Below are 18834 nucleotides of genomic sequence, written 5' to 3'. Positions count from 1 at the left end.
CAGATGAACAGGATTAGGTTCCCCAGTCGTTGCTCCAAAATATTTAGTATTTGCTAGGAAATTATTTACAAGAAATATTGCGTAAATAGTGAGGACAAGGCTTTTCGTAAATTCCACCTTGGGAGTGGAAGGCGTTAGGATACTGAAGCGTCGAAGATAACTTCAAACCAGACAGCTCATGGCTCCTCCTCAACAGGTGCTTCCTCCTCAACAGGTGCTTCCTCCTCAACGGGTGCTTCCTCCTCAACAGGTGCTTCCTCATCGGGGGTTTCCTCTACAGGAGCTTCCTCGGCGGGGGCGTCTTCAACCGGGGCTTCCTCCTCAGGGTCCTCGACACAGGCATCATCCTCCTCCGTAGGCTCCTCAGCAGGAGCCTCCTCCTTAGTATCGCCGTTCTTCTTAGCCCTTCGAAGAATGGTATCGGCAGCCTAAAAGGAAAAAAAAAAACGTCAATACAAACCAACCACTGATTAAAAGAGCGTCGAGGACAAACTCACCTTCTCGCCAATGGCATAGGCAGAAGAGCTGGTATGAGCACCAACAATCGTCGTCATGATAGAGTTATCCGCAACACTCAGGCCCTGGACGCCGTGGACCAACAGATCCGGGCCAACAACACCACCGAGACTCCTAGGGCCGAGCGCAGCCGTGCCGATCAAGTGGCCGTTGCTAGGGCTAATGCGAGTCTGGATCCAAGCACGGATCTGCTCGTCCGTCTCAATGTTAGGACCGGGCGAAAGCTCAACGGGAGCAAAAGTCTCCTGCATGGCGGGGCTCTGCATGAACCAGCGCGCAAACTTGAGGAACTCGACCGTAATATTTCCGTCGATGGGGTTGCTCCACGTGCGCCAGTCAACGAGCGGCTCGACGTGGCCCTGCGCATCGCCGTCGTCCTCGGGACTCAGGAGAATAGTGCCGCGCGAGGTGATCTTGATCATGATGATGCTGAAGCTCGACCGGCCCGAGAAGAGCCACTCAAGCTCGGCGGACTTCTTGGAGTCGAATAGTTCGGCTTGGACCTTGCGCTGCTGCTCGTAGCCTGCGACAACGGTCGGGTGGGTGTTTTCGGGAAGGTACTCGGCGGGGTCCTGGGCGAGCCAGGCGTCGATGATCTCACTTGAGCGGTTGGAGAGGAAGGACAGTGGTAGGAATGCTCCGGAGTTGACGTTGGCGGAGTGGGGGCCGGACTTGTCTTCGCGCCATTGTGCCAGGGCTTGCTCGGAGAAGTTGCGGTCCGTCCCGAGGTCGGCGGGATTAGGACTGAAGTTCTTAGTGACTGCACTCACGTGTTAGTTTTCTGTTATATTTGAGGTTAGGGGAACGAAATAAGACTACTAAAGACTCACAGTTGAACGAGATGGAGTAGTGAGCGTGGTCCTGGAGGTTGAAGCCAACACCAGGAAGTTCGACTTTGACCTCGACACCGGCGGCTTCGAGCACATCTTTGTGGCCGATACCGCTTCGTTGTAGAACTTGAGGAGTATGAACAGAACCGGAGGAAACGACGACTTCCCTCTTGGCCTTAATCAAGACGGGGCCGCTCTCCCATAGGGGACCGTCGCGGGGCGCAATGTGAACGCCAGTGGCACGGTAGGGGCGTTCCTCATCACCCTCGACTTCTTCGAGGACGACCTTGGTCACGCGGTGGGCGGGGAGGAGGTGGAAGTTGGTTCGCTTGTTGGCGCCGTTGTTGTAATGGCCGCGGCGCGAGTATGAGCGGGTGCGGTCGCTAGGGTCAATGGAATTGGGGCACCAGTAGACGCCGGTGGCATTGCCGTCGGCATGTTCCTTGGGAAACTCGACACCCTCGATGGTCTCCCAGGCTTTCCAAATACCAACTACAGGACGGCGGTTAGAAAGGATTAAATTGCTTGTTACCCAGTGAAAAAGTGAATGAGGAAGCTGAGTCCATTATGATTACTTACTAGTCGTGGGCCATTGGAATGGCGCATAGCTCGAGTGAATAGGAGTATCACCACCATACGCCGCGTTGTCGTAGGTCATACCGTACTCTTCTTGCATCCTCTCGTCAGGAGGGTGGAAAGTAACACTCTTCTGGAAGAAGGGGTAAATGTTATCCCATCCCCACTCGCGAGCGTACTCGTCCGCCTCGTCACCGGCGGATAGGACCCAGGCATCGTAGTCCTCAGCACTGCCACGGTCGAAGAACATGCCATTGACGGCAGAACTGCCTCCGACAACGCTACCGCAAGCGACTGGGTTTCCTCGGCCGTGCAGGTGAACGAGGGGCTGGGAGGTGATGTTGTACATGCGAGTGCCGCTAGGATAGTCGACGTTTCCGGGCTGCTGCGCATCGGGGCCCATTGCAGTGATGGAGTGAGATCCATCGAGATAGCCATATTCTACAACGAGTACCTTGTCTGCAATGGAGTGGTTAGACCCTTGTGGCTACAAGCTACACACCTCCAAATTAGTGTCGGGCTGGCCTTGGACTTACATTCGCCGCTCTCGCTGAGTCGGTCGGCGACAGTGAGACCGGCGGTCCCGGCACCAGCAACGATGAAGTCATATTCGTCAAGTAGCTCGGCCTGTCGCTTGATGATCACAGCAGAATCGGCGCGGGCTGGGGCGGCCACGACGTATTGTACAAGTGAAAGGGCCGTGAGGGCCAACTTGACCGATGGAGAGGGCATTGTAGATACGCTTTTTTTTTTCTCACTCAACAAGCACGCGCAAGTCGCAGGTGAGAGAAGCCGTTCACATAAATCCCCCTTTCCTCTCTCTCTCGCCTTCTAGCGCGAGAAGCGGGCCATAATGGACATTATATATTAGCACTTACAAGGGAGTCAATCTCACCTGAGTCTGAACGTCCCCATCTCGTCTCCCTTCTCCCCGCCGCGGGCCTCATCACGGCAGGCATTCCTTCTAGAATAATCCCTAGATTGAAGCAAGGTGGGGCGATCTCAAAATATGGCCTTCTTCGTGGCCCGAGCTAAACCGGGAGAAAACAAAGTCGACATTGTGCCTGAACGGCAGGGCCCAGGAGGATTGGTGCCGCTGCCGAATGCGGTCACTTGCGGTCACTCCCACTCAATTTGCCGTCCGCGGGCATTCTTCCGAACGCGAGGAGGACCAACCAGCGGCACACGACACCTTAGCAGGCCACATGGGGGAGCTCGGCGTTTTCTTCTCCCCGTGCTCCCTTGCGGGGTTTCCACCGGGGATAGGAAAAATGTTATTAGTTTTACGTAGGTAAAACACCCAGGTGAGTTAGTATGTTAGATGAGAAGTTCGTTCTGGAAATATATTGACCCCTTTCTGAGGTTGTAAAACCGTCTGACCAAGGCACTGTCCCGTCTCTTCGAGGGCTTTTAGCCTGTGAGGATGGCATTAGGGCGACATATACGATATGAACCTTGCAGACCAAAGAAATTGAACCATAGGGGTCCGGGACCTCTTTTCAGCAGACTCGCCGATGTCCATGCTCAGTGCTGTGTTGCCTTCGCTCAAAGCTCGGCCTTTGTTATACGAGATGTCCTGATGTTGCTAATGGCATTGCTCCTTTCCATGATCTGAGTGAGACGTTAAGGGGACTACCGGCTTATGACCGGGCCGGGATCGGATGCAAAATCGGAAGATGGCGACGGACACTGGAGGGGGGCTTAACTTCCTCACAACCATACCCTTCTTCCCATAGCATTTCTCATTCATGGTGTGCCTAGCTTTCAAGTGTTTTCTTTCCTGGCTCATTTTCGTCAAACCCGGATCTAGGGAGAAATCAGATAACTTTCCCATCCCAACACGAGGAGAGTGTAGGACAGGAGACTAAGAAGCCAAGATGTCGTGTCAGTTACGCGAGTCTTGTTGAAGTAGGTGAGAGAGGCTGACGGGCTGGGCGGAGCAAGTAGAATATGCGCTTTCCTGCGCCGTGAACCCTTGGAACGGGAACCTTTTCCTTTCGAAATCGATGGGCGGTCTGAGCGGAGTAAACACTTTGTAGATCGGTCGATTCCGCTGCAGACCTGTCTCTCGATTCGTTCGCTAATATCCGAAGTATGCTTCCCGGTTTAGACTAACATTGGCCCGCATCAGGGGTGATCACAGGATGCCTCGATCACTGCGCTGATCCATGAACGCACTGAAAATACGTAAAAGGATCGAATTGATCAAAGATGGCCAACAGGCAGGCAACAGACGAGGCTTCCCCGTCCCGGCTTCTATTCTCCCTGTGCCCCAATAACTAGCGAGCCATGTTGTGTTTCTATCTCTGCCCACTTAGGAGCCATGTCCGGTAGATTGGCTCTCTCTACCCAAGGCGCCAGTATTGCTATATTGTTGGGAATCAGAGCCCAGTCATTAGAATGCATTTCCTGTCGTAACATACGTAACGTCTTCATGACAGAACCCTCTTCCAGCTATCTAGGATGTTTGTACAGCACCCCCGAAGGTAGATCTTTCGCTGGTTAAAAGATTCTAAAGTTTTCCTTCAGTGCTAGCGGCCTCGGTTGTGACTGGTTCTTTTGTCGTGTCAGATTCGTGCGCATCCGACTTGCCGCTAGACTCCGTTTCAACGCGAGGTTCAGATTTAGTCTGCGTGTCCTTGCCTAGATGCTCATCCTTTGCTTCCTCGACCTTTGGCTTATCGTCTGTTTCAGCAGTGGGTTCAGACTTAGTCGGCGCGGCCTCTCCTTTCAGCTCATCCTTTGCTTTCTCGACCTCCTCCTTATCGCCCGGCGGCTTGCCATTTCCCGATGCATCCTCACCCCGTTTAGCTTCCGTAGTTATCTTGTCTTGTAGGTGTTGCTCCAGGTGATCGATAATTGCCTTTGGAAGGACGATCGATGATGGTTCAGCCGGGGCTCCAGTTTCGGATGGCTCCTTGGGATCTCTCGTGCGGGCAGGTTCCTGCTCTTTCCCGGCAGCGTAATCCTTCAGTGACATGCCTTCGACGCTTTCCAGGAGCGACTCGACAATCTCCTCGTCGAGCATCTTGAGATCCTGGGCCGGGCTCTCCTGTCTAAGACGCTGCCTAGCCACCTCCTCATCACCGACGATCTTTGCCCACAATTCGTTCAGCTCATCCAGCCATCCAAGTTCCTCGGCAAATTGCTTGACTCCCGCATCGCATGGTCCGAGAACGAGGACATCATCTGGACGGCCCCCGAGAGTCCCAACGCGCTCCAGGTTGAAGAGGAGACGGGGAGTTTTCGGCAAACACAGGTCGGGCAGAGCGGCAAATGGGTAGACCGTCAGACTAGTCCCGAGGATAATGACCAGGTCGGCGGCCCTTAAAGCGTCCGAGTTCATAGAAAAGTCCGCCGGTAGAGCCTCGCCGAAGAAGACAATGTCTGGCTTCACGAGACCGGAGCACCCCGGTGTAACACACTTGGGTACGCGGGCCTGATAGACATGGATTTTCATCAGCTCGTCGGGGAAAGGAGTCTTACACTCGATGCATCGCTGGGTGGCGAAGCTGCCATGAGCCTCTATGATCCTGTCATGGGGTACACCGGCTGCCCTTTCGAGGCAGTCGATGTTCTGGGTGAAGAGTTTGTGAAGAAGGCCCTTGGTGGCGAGGAGAGAAATGAAGGCATGGGATAAGGTAGGGTGGAAATTGCCGGGGTAGAGTTCCTTGGCTAGGACGTAGAATGGGAGGGGATTCTTGCGAAAGAATTGAATGTCAAAGACAGCCTCGGGATATGGAAGATTTAGCCGGGCTAAGTTTGCATAGAGGCCGGTCTTGGGAGACCTGAAGTCGGGGACTGGGTGAAAATGAGATGTGAGTTTAACGAAGTTGTCGATGCGATGAAAAAAAATCCAGGTTCAGGGATCAATAGGTGCATGAGGAACTACGTACTACCAGCAGATGTTGAAATGCCTGCGCCAGTTAAGACCACGATTTGCTGAGCCTTGCCATTCTTTATGAGAGATGCGACGGCCGAGAGCGATCGCTCCTCAAGCGTTACCGGAGTGCGCGCATCGTCGACCTGGGACTCTTCTTGACCCATTTTTTGGCGATGATTGTGGCGACGGTCCTGGCGATGGCGAGGGCGATGGCGACGTCCCATGAAATGATCTACAAGTTGGGCCAGATCTGTCAGTCAAAATCGAGTTTGACCTTGGGAGAAATCAACCAGCCTTGATGTTGATTCTTGGCTGGTGATGCGATGAGGGGCAGTCGGATCGATAAGGCAGCATTTAAATGGAACAATTCGAAGCCTACAGTCAGTTTAAAGAATTCGCCTGCCTAAGAAATTTTGAGGAGGGGCAGCACCTTCCCGCAGTAAGAAATAATACCGAACGTCACATTTGGGCTGTTTGAGAGGACGATTGTACAATTATATTGGGTAGACACCGCCTAAAACTTCATTCGTCTGGGGCATCATTGAAGTTTAGACTTGCCCAGTATCCACACTTCAAGCTTAAATTTTGAAGTGAGGATAGTAAAATAATGTTAAGGACTCGTTGAAGTCTCGGATTCATTCGAAATGAGGTTTACAGTTGTAATTGTACGGTCACGGCGATCTCCTATATTGAGGATCCGCAGCTAACAGACCTTCCTATCGCCAACGGCCTTCTTTCTTGGGATGCCGGGTTCCTGGCTATCCGACCGCAGCCATGCCATTGAGAGCTCATGTAGGACCATGTGTTGGCCCTTGGTTCCCTTGGCGTTTTGTAATATCAGCCAGGCATTGCATATTTAAAATAGCTGGAGGAATACAGGCAGCCAAGTTCCTCAGGAGGCGCAAATGGACTGGCCTGAAGACGTAAAACGAATCTTGACTTCTGCATAGTGGCATTGCGTGTGTAAAAGTCGAGAGGAAATCCGAAATCACGAGAGTGCGCGAGTCGTATATCCTGAGTTGGGGGAAAGGGCCATCAACCGAGGACGGCTTTTTGAAATTAGTCTTTTGGTTTATAGAGTAGTGTACATATACCGGTACAATAGGAGTCTGAATATAGGAACTTCGCCCCCTTTCGCGGTCCCCTATTCGACCCCAGTATGCAGCTCTCCCAACGGTTTATTGAGACGAGGCCTGGTCTGGCCGCCGGAAGGCCTGGCGAGCGATAATCATAGGCCGCATCTGCGACCGCATGTAGATTTCTTGTGCAACCGGGTGTGCGTCGGTTCGGATCACGCTACCGATAGCCATGAAGAAGCTGTTAATTGACCATGTTAGTATAATCTATTTTCCTCCTCCTCGGTAGGTATGTAAAGCTGAAAAGACGAACCCAAAGGTGGCTCCCGAGGCAGCCATGTATTGTCCGAGCGTTCGCATGATTCCGTTCGGGCCGGCGCCGTATCTGAAAATGGTTGTCGTTCCTGGAGGAGAGGAGTTAGGGATGTCTTCTATTGCAGTTAAACTGTGTGTAGCTATCCATCATACCGAAGATGAAGCCGATGATAACGCCGACGGCTATGGACCACGATTAGCGATTGCGCAAGTGTTAATGATCGGAGCAATACGTACATCCACCCATCATAGCACCCATTGCAACTATATGAGCACGATTGTTAGCTAAAAACGGCGCAGACACAACTGGGCTAAGAGCTCCGGACTCGTACGCTTCTGGGTGACAGAGGGGGCCTGGGCACCTCCGCGCTGGGGGGGAACAGGAGGCATTTTGGGCGGAAGGAGGACAGTTAACAGGCGGTTCTTAGATATGGAAAAGACTCAATTGAGGAAGAGGACAGCTTGGGGAGTTTCAATTCTCCGTTCTCTGGTTGATCTCGTCGGGCGATATGCGATCAAGCTCGAACCAGGAAATCTTCCCACGGCAGTCGTCGGGACGTCGTGGCGTGTGGCTCGTGCCTCATCCCGTTGTCCCCTTGAACCGCGTTTCTGAGGCGCAAAAAGTCTTGGACTCTACCTGGTAAAACTACTTTGTACTCACGTGGAATGGGTTTCTGCGAAGATAATCCGGTCACACCAATAAGACGCGGGGGGAGTGGATCGATGCCAAAATGCACTCCAGATACAAAGAACCTACAGTGTCATTTCTCGTCATGCACTTGTGTACGATGCTGAAACATCTGTCCAGTGAGCATGCCTGAGCTGGTTCTGTTCCAACATGGCAGCATGTTCCTGCAAATGTCACCAGTCAGGCCCGACGCCGCCCCAACCTGGAGCTGCACTATTCCTCCTTCGAAGTACCGTGCAACTCGTCACTACTTCATCACGTGCAGGTGACGAGTCCCAAGCCGACTTCGATTGTAGTGTACCCGACATGTACTTCGTAGGATGCAGAGAAGGGAAGGATCACCATTTGAGGGTGTGGCGGCACCGAAAGCACGGTTTAAGATGGTGGGTTAAAGACCATCCTCTTTTGCTGCCCTTGGGACATTCATGGGGCGAGAATGGTCCTCTGAGCCAGGGATTATTTCGTAAGAGGTTGGTACGAAGTACATTGAACTCAAACAACTTCGAAAACAGGGCTCAGCGGTCAGAGCGACTTCAAGGTCTCAAGGCAAAGTGCCCGACTCAATTTGATGTTGATTAATCTCACCTCTGGACCCAGAATGACCTTAGCCTTCCCTGTTAGTGGGCTGGCTACTGCAACTACAGTCACTAGGAAATGCCACCCTGGCACACACTGTGCTCGTCCCCTCGCCCTGTGCTCGCCCTTACTTGTGAAGTCCTCTCCGCAGTGTACAGTGGTACACTACATAGTCTTATTCCCCTGCAATTCTCGTTGGTTCAGATGCACCGTGCAACTTGGGGGCTACAAGAACCCGGATCCCACAGTGCGTACTCCGTGCCGATTCCTCACCTCTTCAGCCAGCGCTTAGCAAGTAAAACTCGGGAAGTTGGGGGGGCGACACCTCCTCTACAGTCCACTCACTCACTGTCCTGTCAGGAAAATCCTCGATTCTGTTCATTCTCTCCGAAAGCCCACGTCCAGACATTCTCTCTCGCCTCGATCCCTTCCTTTTTTTCTCCGCCTGAATCATCTCCGATTTCGAGGTCTTTGCGAAATTCAATTGCCTGGCACGTCTCACTTGACCCCCAGAGACTGGGCAAGGCCACTTTCCCCCGGCCGCCATCCCTACGGGACCCCCTGTTACGGTCGCGCCAATTGAGCCCCAGGCTCTGCTCTCTCAACTTGTCCAACCCGAAAATTCGCGACTTGTCCCTTTTTTTCAACTCGACCTTGGCCCACTATCCCCCTATCCCGCCACTCACGAATACCGAAAAGAGGATCGTCAAAACGACATCGAATAATTAATTTCTACGCGTGCCCGTCTTCCGAGATCTCTATCAACTCACCAAGCTTCGAGCGCTACGCCCCCCAGGATACAGCAACAAGCACGAGGAACCTGCCGTAGTACAATCCAGGACGGCCCTTTTATTCTTCCTTCGCTCCCCTTACCACGATCCTCCCTCATGACGGCCGTTGCAAACCCTTCCTCCTTTCCTCTCAACAAACCAGGATGGGGTGGTAACGGCGGCCAGTCAATCTCACCGATGACAGACGACGTCAGGGCGATGTTCGGACGAAAAGGCCTTCAGCGATCCAACTCGTCGTCTTCCATTTCTTCCAACTCATCCAGCTCATCGACCACCACCGTCGCTACCACCAGCTCTGGGTATAGTGGCACACCCATCTCATCCAACGGCGAAGTCAGTCAGTGGCCGAGTACCGCACCGAGAAAACGACCGCAGTCCAAAGGACCCTGGCCCGTGGGAAAGGATCATGCTGATCTAGCGAGGATGGCAGGAGGTAGGACGCCGATCATGAACGGCGGACTTGGTGGAGGAGGAGGAGGTCCTCCACAGCACCAACAGGCCGTCGGTCAACCCCAGAATCTATCTCAACAGGGTATTGCTGGGAGAACACTTAGCGACGGAATGACGACCGGCATCCCCGTGCTTTATCTCTTGTCCTTGAATGGCACCTTTGAGCGCAAGACGATACAGGTTCCTTTCGCTCCAGACACGTTGCGAATAGGCCGACAAACTAACCAGAAAACCGTCCCTACGCCGGCGAACGGTTATTTCGACAGCAAAGTTTTATCGAGACAACATGCCGAGATATGGGCAGACCGGACGGGGAAGATATGGATACGAGATGTCAAGTCATCCAACGGTACCTTCGTCAATGGCACTCGACTTTCCCAGGAAAACCGCGAATCCGAACCGCACGAACTTCAGACGGCTGATCACCTCGAACTTGGCATTGATATCGTCAGTGAAGACCAAAAGACAGTTGTTCACCACAAAGTCGCGGCGAAAGTCGAGCACGCTGGCTTCCTAAGCCCATCAAGCAACCTACTAGACATGCCCTTTGATAATCTAGACCCCGCAAATGGAAACGTCATCCCCCCCAATCAAGGAACCATGCATGTCCGCTCCCGGAATGGTGGGAATGCGGCCATAGTGAGCAACGGCCGTATAGTACCGGCCGCTGGGATGATGGGAGGACCGGCAGGTGGGATGCCGCATCAGCGTGGATACTGGGTGACCCCCATCACAGCGGAGCAAATCGTCAAACGGTTGCAGGTAAGTTTGGCTTCCGTCATGAGCGATGATTTTATCCAAAAAAAAGTCTCTTCAGACGTTTGATATCTAACCAAAAAATTTCCAGGGCGAAATGCGCGGTGCGAGGTTGCAAGGCCAGGATCTTACGCGGACTGGCCAGTTCCTGTCTACCCTCTTGTCCAAGGATGATATCAAAGATCTTGATAAGCCCGAGGTCCCTGAGCCGAGTAAGCAGCAGCAGCAGCACATGGTGAACGGAAACGGGATACATTTCCGAGCCGACCCCAAAGCTCGATTCTCCGATCCTCCGGCCCCACCTCCGCAACAACCCTTACCAGAGAAACCCGATATCCCAGCGCTGAAACGCGGCATTACCGAGCGTCCCAAATCGCATCCATCAAACACCTCGCCTATCCGTGATAATCTCAGTCAGATCTTGCAGCTGCAAGAGGACCTTAAGAACACGAAGCGAGAGCTCGAAGGTCGCGATGCCAGGTTGCGCGAGCTTGAGGAATCTTTGCAAAAGGAACGTCTGGCTAGAGAATCGGCCGAAGAACTGGCGAGGAAACTCGAGGAATCCGCGATATCCGCGACAATATCTGCTGCCGCCACTTTGGAACTGGAACAGGAACAGGTCGAACTTGCGGAAGAGCTTTCGCACGTATATATGAACGGAACCGCCAAGGGTGGTGTTGAGAAGGCTCTTTTGGAGGAAGCATTTGAACCCCCACAAGAGCCTGTCGCGTCTGACGAACCTGGTCATTTGGTCAACGGTGTCGAAAAGTCATTAGCGGACCAGGCTGAAAGCACTGCGGCTGCGGCGATAGAGTACCAGACGCGCATCGATGCCATGGCTTCCGAACTGCGAGATATGAAGGAGCAGCTAGAGCAATGGAGGAAGCGATGCGAAACGGCGGAATCGGAACGGGATGCGGATAGGAAAACGCTCTCCGAGATGGTAACTAAGATTCGCCAGGACGAGGAAGCGAGGCAAGCCGCCGCCGCCGCCGCCGCAGCAGCAGCAGCAGCAGAAGCGAGTCGAGGAAAGAGTCGAGGACGGTCGAAGAATCGGAGACGAAGCGCGTCGGGCCAAGATGATCAGCAAGGTCAAGGTGCACCCCGGGCTCTGTCGTCGACTGGGAGGCCATCCACTGAGGATGAATCCCTGGCAGATGGTGATGTGAGGGATGACTCGAGCGACAAGCCAACCCTGTCGAGGGCAAATACTATTACCCCGCAAACATCACCACGAAGCGGGCTCTCACAGGACCAAGCTGTCGTTGCAAGTCTTCCATATGCATCAATGCTTGGGGTTGTCTTGCTGGGGATGGGATTGATGGCTTACATTAACGGCTGGCAAACTTCCCCAAAGCTTGACCGATGATGTGCATCATCCTGTTCAGAGGCCATCGACTTGGTCCTTCTTCCACCTCTCCTCACTGTTCCAAATATTCTTTTCACGACAAGCTCAAGCTCGTTGGGCTTATTTTATGATTGTCAGTTATTACTGTGTGGTGTTGGCATCGACATGCTCACAGCTGTTGCATCTATTGGTCCTATCCTTGCATCATACCTCTTCTTTTCCACTGCATGGCCGGCATTGAGTCTTTGTCACTACTACAAATACCACTGTTGGTACTACTACAATATGGGGCTGCTTTGTCATGGAGGCACCGTTCTCAAGTCAAATACCCACGTCGAAACACATCTCTCTCCTTTGTCAACCACCTTCTTCCTTCTTTCCCCTAACCTTTTATATTAGAGTTTTCTGTGTATGGTCTAAAGTGTGATGAGGTTATTATAGGATTCAGGGAACTCCTTTTTCTTTTTCTTCTTTTTTCTTCTGTTTTTTGGTCTTTTTAGTCTTTTTTCCTTTGTTGAACTCATTGTATCGTCTCTCTCTTTTTCCAGCCCTCTTCCCCCCACATCTTCATTCTTTCCCTTGCCAAGTTACTTATTCCTCCTGAAAGGATAAGGAGGCTGCTGGCAACTTTCTGTCAGGAACTTGGTGTGTTGTGTGAGGTTTACGAGTCATACGGATGGATCACCTGGAAGATGGAGAGGAGGGTTTTTATAAAGGGGAAGGGGGGAGTTCATATGAGCAAATGAATAGCCAGGCAATGGAGTTGTATCTTTCTTTCCGAGACTGTTTTTCCTGTCCTCTTTTCTTTGATACTTGTGAGATGTAGAGGAGTTGTGTCTAACTAGGTTCCTACTCGATTTCTTTCCGAGGACCAAGTCGCCCAGGTTTGACGTCACGTTCGGATAAGGACCCTGATTTGGAGCCATCAGCTGGCAACAGCTGCTCTGCCGGCAAATGCACGCGGGGTTCCTGCGGGTGATTTTTAGCGCATCCCACTGATCCAGCATCCATTGTCTGGTTCTGGTGCCTTTCCAGTGTCCTGATCCGCCCACCCCGCCTTGCCCCTCCATCATCCGATTCCAGCCGGAGCGAGCTTCCAGGTCCCAACTGCAGGTTTCAACTGCCGTTCTTGGTCACAACTGAAAATCTTCATGTGTGAAACGTCGAACGACTCAATTGACAACTTTCTTCGTGTGACTGATCCCAATCGCGATATCAACCCAATTTGATACTTGACCTCTTCCATTCCGTCTGTCTTGCGACGCAGAGTCATCGTCTTCTTCCGTTGGGGGTTTTCTTTTCCGAGCTAAACATCCCACCATCCCACTTTTGCCTCGTCCATAACCCCTCCTCCTCCTTCTCCCTCCTCCATCACCAAAAAGAAAAAAGAAAAAAAAAAAACATAACCACCACGCACGCAAAAAGAACCGAAGCCATGGCGACAGAATCCCCCTCCCCCGCCCCCGAAATGCCCCTCGAAAAAGGCGAGCTCTGCCACCTCCTCCCGCCCTCCTGGAAACCCCAAATCACTGCCTGGCTAGCCGAAGACACGCCCTCCTTCGACGTCGGCGGCTTCGTAGTAGGTGACGTCCCCCGCACGGCCATCCTCTGGGGAAAATCCGCCGGCATCCTCGCCGGCGTGCCCTTCTTCGACGAAGTCTTCAAGCAGTGCGGGTGCACTGTGACGTGGCACCTGCCCGAGGGCTCGCGCATCGACACGAGCGGATCGGGACCGGAGCCGACGGGGAAGATGAGGATCGCTACTGTCGAGGGCCCCGCGAGGGGGATTTTGTTGGGGGAGAGGGTGGCGTTGAATTTGTTGGCTAGGTGTTCGGGGGTGGCGAGTTATAGTCGCGGGTTGTTGTTGAATCTGAGGGGGGCCGGGTATACGGGTATTCTTGCGGGCACGAGGAAGACTACGCCCGGGTTCAGGCTGGTCGAGAAGTACGGCATGCTTGTCGGGGGGGCTGATACGCATCGTATGGATTTGAGCTCTATGGTCATGCTCAAGGATAACCACGTCTGGAGCAGGGGAAGCATCACGGATGCCGTGACGGCTGCGAGGAGTGCTGCGGGGTTTAGCGTGAAGATCGAGGTTGAGGTGCAGTCGGAGGAGGAGGCGGATGAGGCTATTGCCGCGGGCGCGGATGTTGTCATGTTGGATAACTTTACGGGGGCGGGCGTCAAGGCCGCTGCGAAGAGCTTGAAGGAGAGGTGGGCTGGGAAGAAGCATTTCCTGTTGGAGGTTTCGGGCGGCTTGAGGATTGATAACGCTGAGCAATATGTTACGCCTCGTAGGTTTTCCTTCCCCCCCGGGCGTCCATTCATACCCCCTTTGCGCCGGCCGTCGGTTGTGCTAACCTTATGATATAGATGTCGACATCCTCTCGACGAGTTGCATCCACCAGGGCGTTCCCCACGTCGACTTCTCTCTCAAGATTCAACCTCCGCAGGCGTAAACGAAACAAGAAAGAAAATCGTCACGTTACTGGTGTAAATCATGTCGACTGTCAACGCTTTTTTTTTTAAACAATCTAAGTCTCTCTTCGAGGAGGTATACACAATAATTATACAACATACAATGAAACGATGAAGTATCCGAAAGTGGTATACTGCCTATTATACAGACGAGATGCGCCCAACCGTTCTATGTAATTTACTAGTACCATCTTTTCCCACCTTTTTACATACTCGTACACTCGCCCTTTCTTCAATCGTACACCCCTCCTTCACTCACCCACTCACTCACTCATCCATCAACTCCTGCAACAAAGTCTTCCTCGGCACCTTCCTTCTCCCCTTCGACCTCCTCTCACCACCCGAACCACTCTTATCCACCGCATCCTTAAGCCCATGCCCATCGTACCCAATCTCAATGACCTTGGGCTTGGTCTCCCTCGCCCTCCGAGCCCTAACACCTCCATCATCAGGCACCTCTGCACCCCTCCCCAGCCTCACCTTGCGATCCATGCGTGTCTTAGCCCCGAGCGCCCACAGGTCCCCCCACTTCGCCTTGCGCGCGTCGCGGTATGCCTGGTGCCCGTAGCTCTGCGGCACGATCCACCGCTCGATCCTGCCGGCCGGCGTGCAGAGGTCAAGAAGCACGTGGCCGTGACGCTTAAGCGGCGGCGATACGTTCCGCGGCAGCGAGAGCGTGTGAGGACGATCCTCCTCCGCGGCGTCGGCGTAGCCCTCGAAGGCCCTGTCCACGGCCTCTTTACCCTGCTGGACGGAGGCTGGGAGGGACAAGCCACGCTGGATGGCGACGTAGCTGAACTCGACGTCGTCATGGTTGCGGTCCTTGCCGTCCATGATCCTGTGTAGGAACGGTGGGCGGATGAACCGCTGGCTGAAGGAGCAGACGTCCTTCCGGCCCGAGGATTTCCCGGGGATGCGGTACATGGGGCACTGCTTGTGGTTCGTGCAAGGGGCGATGATCATGCCTGGTTCGCGGACCTTTTGAAAGGACGGGTGCACGCCTTCAAGGTCGGGCTGGGAGTTGGGGTGGAGGATGTACTCGTCGAGGAGTTTGGCGCGGACGTCCGCGACGGCTTCGAAGCCGCGCGGGTGGCCCTTTTCCAGGACGATCAGAACGCCGCCCTCGGGAGAGAGGAGAGACCAGAGGTTGTTGAGGATGGCCTTGCGGCGGTGGCCTTCGGGCATTTGGAGAAGGAGGTGGGATGCGAGGATGACGTCGTACGTCTTTCTAGGCTGCGGAACCTCGGGGGCATCGAGAAGCTTCTCGGCGTTGTCGGCGGAGTGGTGGTAATCGGGCAGGCGGGGGAGGAATGTCGTGCTCTCGAGGAAGCGGGATACTCGCTGCCGTAGATTGTCCGACCCGATGATCGTCGTCTTCTTCCCGGGCGGGTGTGCGCCCTTCGCCAAGCCCTCGTCTCGCATGACGTCCCACTCAGCATTGATGATGTCCTGCCAGGCTGCCAACCCAGCGCCACCGCTTCCAGCATCCAAGACTCTCGGGCCCTCGCCTTCGTTTCGGGTAAGCAACCCTCGAATCCATTCGGTGCCGAGCCGTTTCCGTACCTCGACGAGAACGCTCCTGGATGCCGCGTACATCTGTGGGAGGTAGGTGGAAATGAAGACATCGGCGTCGATCTCGGACATGCGGTGATGGCCCGCCTGCAAAGACATGGGCAGCATGGGCCTGTTTCTCTGGCCCGGCGGCGTAATGGCCGAGTCTGGAAGTCCCGGGCCACCGTAAGCCTTCTCCGCCGCCTGCTTGACGTGCGTAAGGTCGGTTCTCGTGAGGAGTCTGGCGATTGGCTCGACAAAAGAATACTTGGGTATTTGTACAGTCGACGGCCTGGGCCCGAAGTGGCCCTCTTCCGTGAGCGGGTGCGATCGGGACCGGGGCCCGAATCCTTCGATATCTACATCGTCGTACTCGGGTCTGTATTCGTTCTCGTAGTGTTCTTCGACCTCTTGGAGGAGATCAACCGCCCTAGACTTCCTCATCTCCGCCTCCTCGGTTTCGTATATTTTGGCCTTCTCGGCAGCGATCTTGAAATCATTTTCCAACTTCATCAACGCATCATACTCTCGCTTACTCCTAGCCACAATGCCAACGTAGCCATCGCCGCGCTCGGGGAACTGCTCGCCAGCATCGGACATGCCGTCCTCCGTCATCAGCGTACCCGTCGTCTTTAAGCTGTTGTCGCCGTAGCTCGTCTCGGCATAGTTCCCCGACATGTCGGCGTGATGGGGTATGCCAACGTCGTCGGGATCCGTTTCGCGCAATGGGGGGCCGTAGAGACGCTCGTATAGCTTGTACTCCTCATCGGTCAGGTACCCTTTCGGTAGCGTGTCTCGGAATCGTTGTTTCGCATCGCGCACGACTTTCTCGATATTTTCTGGCTGGCTCGACGTGAGGTCCGTTCCGGTGCCCTCCAGGGACTGAGATTGCTGGTTCTCGGTCGAGTAGTGGCGGATCGGAGCGATCCTGCGAGCGACAACGGAGCTCCCGAGAGTTCGTTGGCGGAGCGGCAGGCGCAGTCCCGCGCCATGGCTAAGCTCAAGGACACCCGAACGGGCTGTCCTACATATGGGACATATGCTCCGCGCACTCCTAGCCGCTAACATGGTGAATAACTGGGAGCAATGGCGAGATTGGCGATTCAGTGAAAATCTCCAAGTCGCAACTTTCTGGCCCCAAAATATTTTTGATAAGAGGCGAATCTGGTCACGTGGTTTCTTATCGTCCTCTCATCTTGCGAGAATTACCAACGCGATAACCCGCAAGTGCGCCACTAGCGCGTTGCTCCTAAGTGTAACCTCAGGCTTGACTTTGTGATGGAGAGAGACGCAAGATCTTGGCTTCTGGGCCGATGACAGCTTGTTGCTCCTTGAGCATCTTAAATCCACGGGAAATGGGAATATAAATAAGAGACGAATACAAAAGGGTTTATAGTTGTGACGCTTATATGAATACATTATGCTTGGTGCTGCCCATCCGTTTAATCGTGTCAAAACATTAAAAAGAAAAAAAGAAAGAAAGCCACCCATATCCGCTCAATCGCAGACCCACTCACTCCTCGTGCCCCAGGTCCGCAAACGTCCGATATGCAGCCCTAGGTCCCTGCCTCGTCGCCGGTACTGTCCCACGCTGGCTACCCGTCTGCAGCGCAGGCCCCTGCGGTTTCGGGCTGACGACATTGAATCTAGAATTCTGCGCAGCCATGTACGGATCGAACTAAAAACCGAGCAAAATAACAAACATCCATCTAGTTAGCCGACGACTTCCCCCCGAATAACCAGGTGATGACACGTGCCGATAGCAAAGAGGCAAAGTACAGCCCGCCGAAGAGGACGACCGAGCTGAGGATGGAGCTAAAGTCGAAACCGGCGGGCTGCGCGTTGCCGTTTCCGAGGGTGCGGCCGGGAGACTTGAAGTACTCGCCGGGGGTCCCTTGGTCCTTGAGCTTGAGGGCTTCGTTTATGGCGGTGCCGAGGGCGGCAGGGTTGGCGCCGCGGATGGTGTTGATGGCTTTGCCGCAGTGGAAGATGATGAAGGTGGGCATGGCGCTGACGCCGTGGGAGCGCGAGATGGAGGAGTGGCTGTCGACGTTGACCTTGCAGAAGGCGACTTTCTTGGGGACGGAGTATTCCTTGGCGAGGCGCTCGAAGGTCGGTGCGATCATTTTGCAGGGGCCGCACCAGTCGGCGTAGACTACAGAAGAAGGATAGACATGTTAGCTAGCGAAGGAGCGAGGAGAGTGATGGTGAGGGGAAGAGGCGATATGTCGGCGATAAAGTGCCCAGCACTTGGGATGGTTCGGGTCACGTACAGTCGGCGATGACGACATTGTGGGTTTTTAGGATATCTTCCCACTGGGCGGAGGAGCCGATACTGATGGGGCCGGACATTTTGAATCGAAGTGTGTGGTTGTGATGGAGTTGGAAGATGACAGGTATGATGATGAGAGGTTGCGATAATCTACAATGGAAGGAACCAACATCCTGGCATAGATTACTTAATCAGCCGTGACTTGGGCACAGTTAGTCGTGCAGTGTGCCTGCCTGCACTTTAAAAAATGTTAGCTCCACTGCCCCACTGCCCCAGTGAAGTTCAATTGACCATAGACGCTGTCATTGACTTCCATCCTCACTTGTCCACAGCTAGCAAGACACGCCTGAACCCTTATCCTCTTCTTCACTCTCCCTCAAACAACAAACCACCTTCTTGCATCCTCCCAATCTATTCCATCCATCAATTGCCACTCCTCATTCTATCATCACCATCAATCACGACTTCATTCTATCCATCAATTACCACTCACTTGGACAACATGTCGGGCAAGGAGGAAGATTTGGCCGGCCAGCTCGACTAGCTGTCAACCCAGCAGCCAACACCTCTGCAGACAACTTCGAGCGGAACGTCGCACGATTCCCCAGTGCCATCTAAGAACCCATCCTCTCGCGAGACCCAGACGTCCGCCGTCGATAGTATCATCGCCGAGATCTGCAACCGCCGCAACGGCCGACCTCAGCATGAGTCGGAGTGGTGGTGTGTCA

The 18834-nt window shown here is 53.9% G+C and overlaps 6 protein-coding genes across 6 annotated transcripts; 2 read left to right on the top strand and 4 right to left on the bottom strand.

Annotated features, from left to right (window-relative positions):
• Positions 1 to 176: 176 nt before the first annotated feature.
• Positions 177 to 2654, bottom strand: SAPIO_CDS10045 (Alcohol oxidase; the record flags this gene model as incomplete). The annotated part of the gene is made up of 5 exons (XM_016783706.1): positions 177 to 428; positions 498 to 1276; positions 1347 to 1838; positions 1926 to 2381; positions 2459 to 2654. 5 exons carry the CDS (start codon positions 2652 to 2654, stop codon positions 177 to 179), a joined length of 2175 nt encoding a protein of 724 aa, XP_016639151.1.
• A 1780-nt stretch (positions 2655 to 4434) lies between these two features.
• On the bottom strand, positions 4435 to 5969 carry SAPIO_CDS10044 (Sir2 family protein; the record flags this gene model as incomplete). The annotated part of the gene is made up of 2 exons (XM_016783705.1): positions 4435 to 5723; positions 5819 to 5969. The coding sequence occupies 2 exons, from the start codon at positions 5967 to 5969 to the stop codon at positions 4435 to 4437; spliced, it is 1440 nt and encodes a 479-aa protein (XP_016639150.1).
• A 1014-nt stretch (positions 5970 to 6983) lies between these two features.
• SAPIO_CDS10043 (uncharacterized protein) lies at positions 6984 to 7586 on the bottom strand (the record flags this gene model as incomplete). The annotated part of the gene is made up of 5 exons (XM_016783704.1): positions 6984 to 7122; positions 7195 to 7285; positions 7350 to 7379; positions 7434 to 7460; positions 7529 to 7586. The coding sequence occupies 5 exons, from the start codon at positions 7584 to 7586 to the stop codon at positions 6984 to 6986; spliced, it is 345 nt and encodes a 114-aa protein (XP_016639149.1).
• A 1761-nt stretch (positions 7587 to 9347) lies between these two features.
• SAPIO_CDS10042 (uncharacterized protein) lies at positions 9348 to 11826 on the top strand (the record flags this gene model as incomplete). Its single annotated transcript, XM_016783703.1, has 2 exons — positions 9348 to 10463; positions 10549 to 11826. The coding sequence occupies 2 exons, from the start codon at positions 9348 to 9350 to the stop codon at positions 11824 to 11826; spliced, it is 2394 nt and encodes a 797-aa protein (XP_016639148.1).
• Positions 11827 to 13240: 1414 nt separating this feature from the next.
• Positions 13241 to 14264, top strand: SAPIO_CDS10041 (Nicotinate-nucleotide pyrophosphorylase [carboxylating]; the record flags this gene model as incomplete). Its single annotated transcript, XM_016783702.1, has 2 exons — positions 13241 to 14099; positions 14179 to 14264. 2 exons carry the CDS (start codon positions 13241 to 13243, stop codon positions 14262 to 14264), a joined length of 945 nt encoding a protein of 314 aa, XP_016639147.1.
• A 286-nt stretch (positions 14265 to 14550) lies between these two features.
• On the bottom strand, positions 14551 to 18186 carry SAPIO_CDS10040 (uncharacterized protein; the record flags this gene model as incomplete). Its single annotated transcript, XM_016783701.1, has 4 exons — positions 14551 to 16858; positions 17352 to 17480; positions 17557 to 17989; positions 18108 to 18186. 4 exons carry the CDS (start codon positions 18184 to 18186, stop codon positions 14551 to 14553), a joined length of 2949 nt encoding a protein of 982 aa, XP_016639146.1.
• Between the last annotated feature and the right edge of the window lie 648 nt (positions 18187 to 18834).

The sequence above is a fragment of the Scedosporium apiospermum genome, assembly GCF_000732125.1.
Source record: "Scedosporium apiospermum strain IHEM 14462 chromosome Unknown SEQ_SAPIO_0154, whole genome shotgun sequence".
Lineage (NCBI taxonomy): Eukaryota > Fungi > Ascomycota > Sordariomycetes > Microascales > Microascaceae > Scedosporium > Scedosporium apiospermum.
The sequence above is the reverse complement of the archived record's forward strand: the minus strand, read 5'-3'. Positions and strand labels throughout refer to the sequence as shown.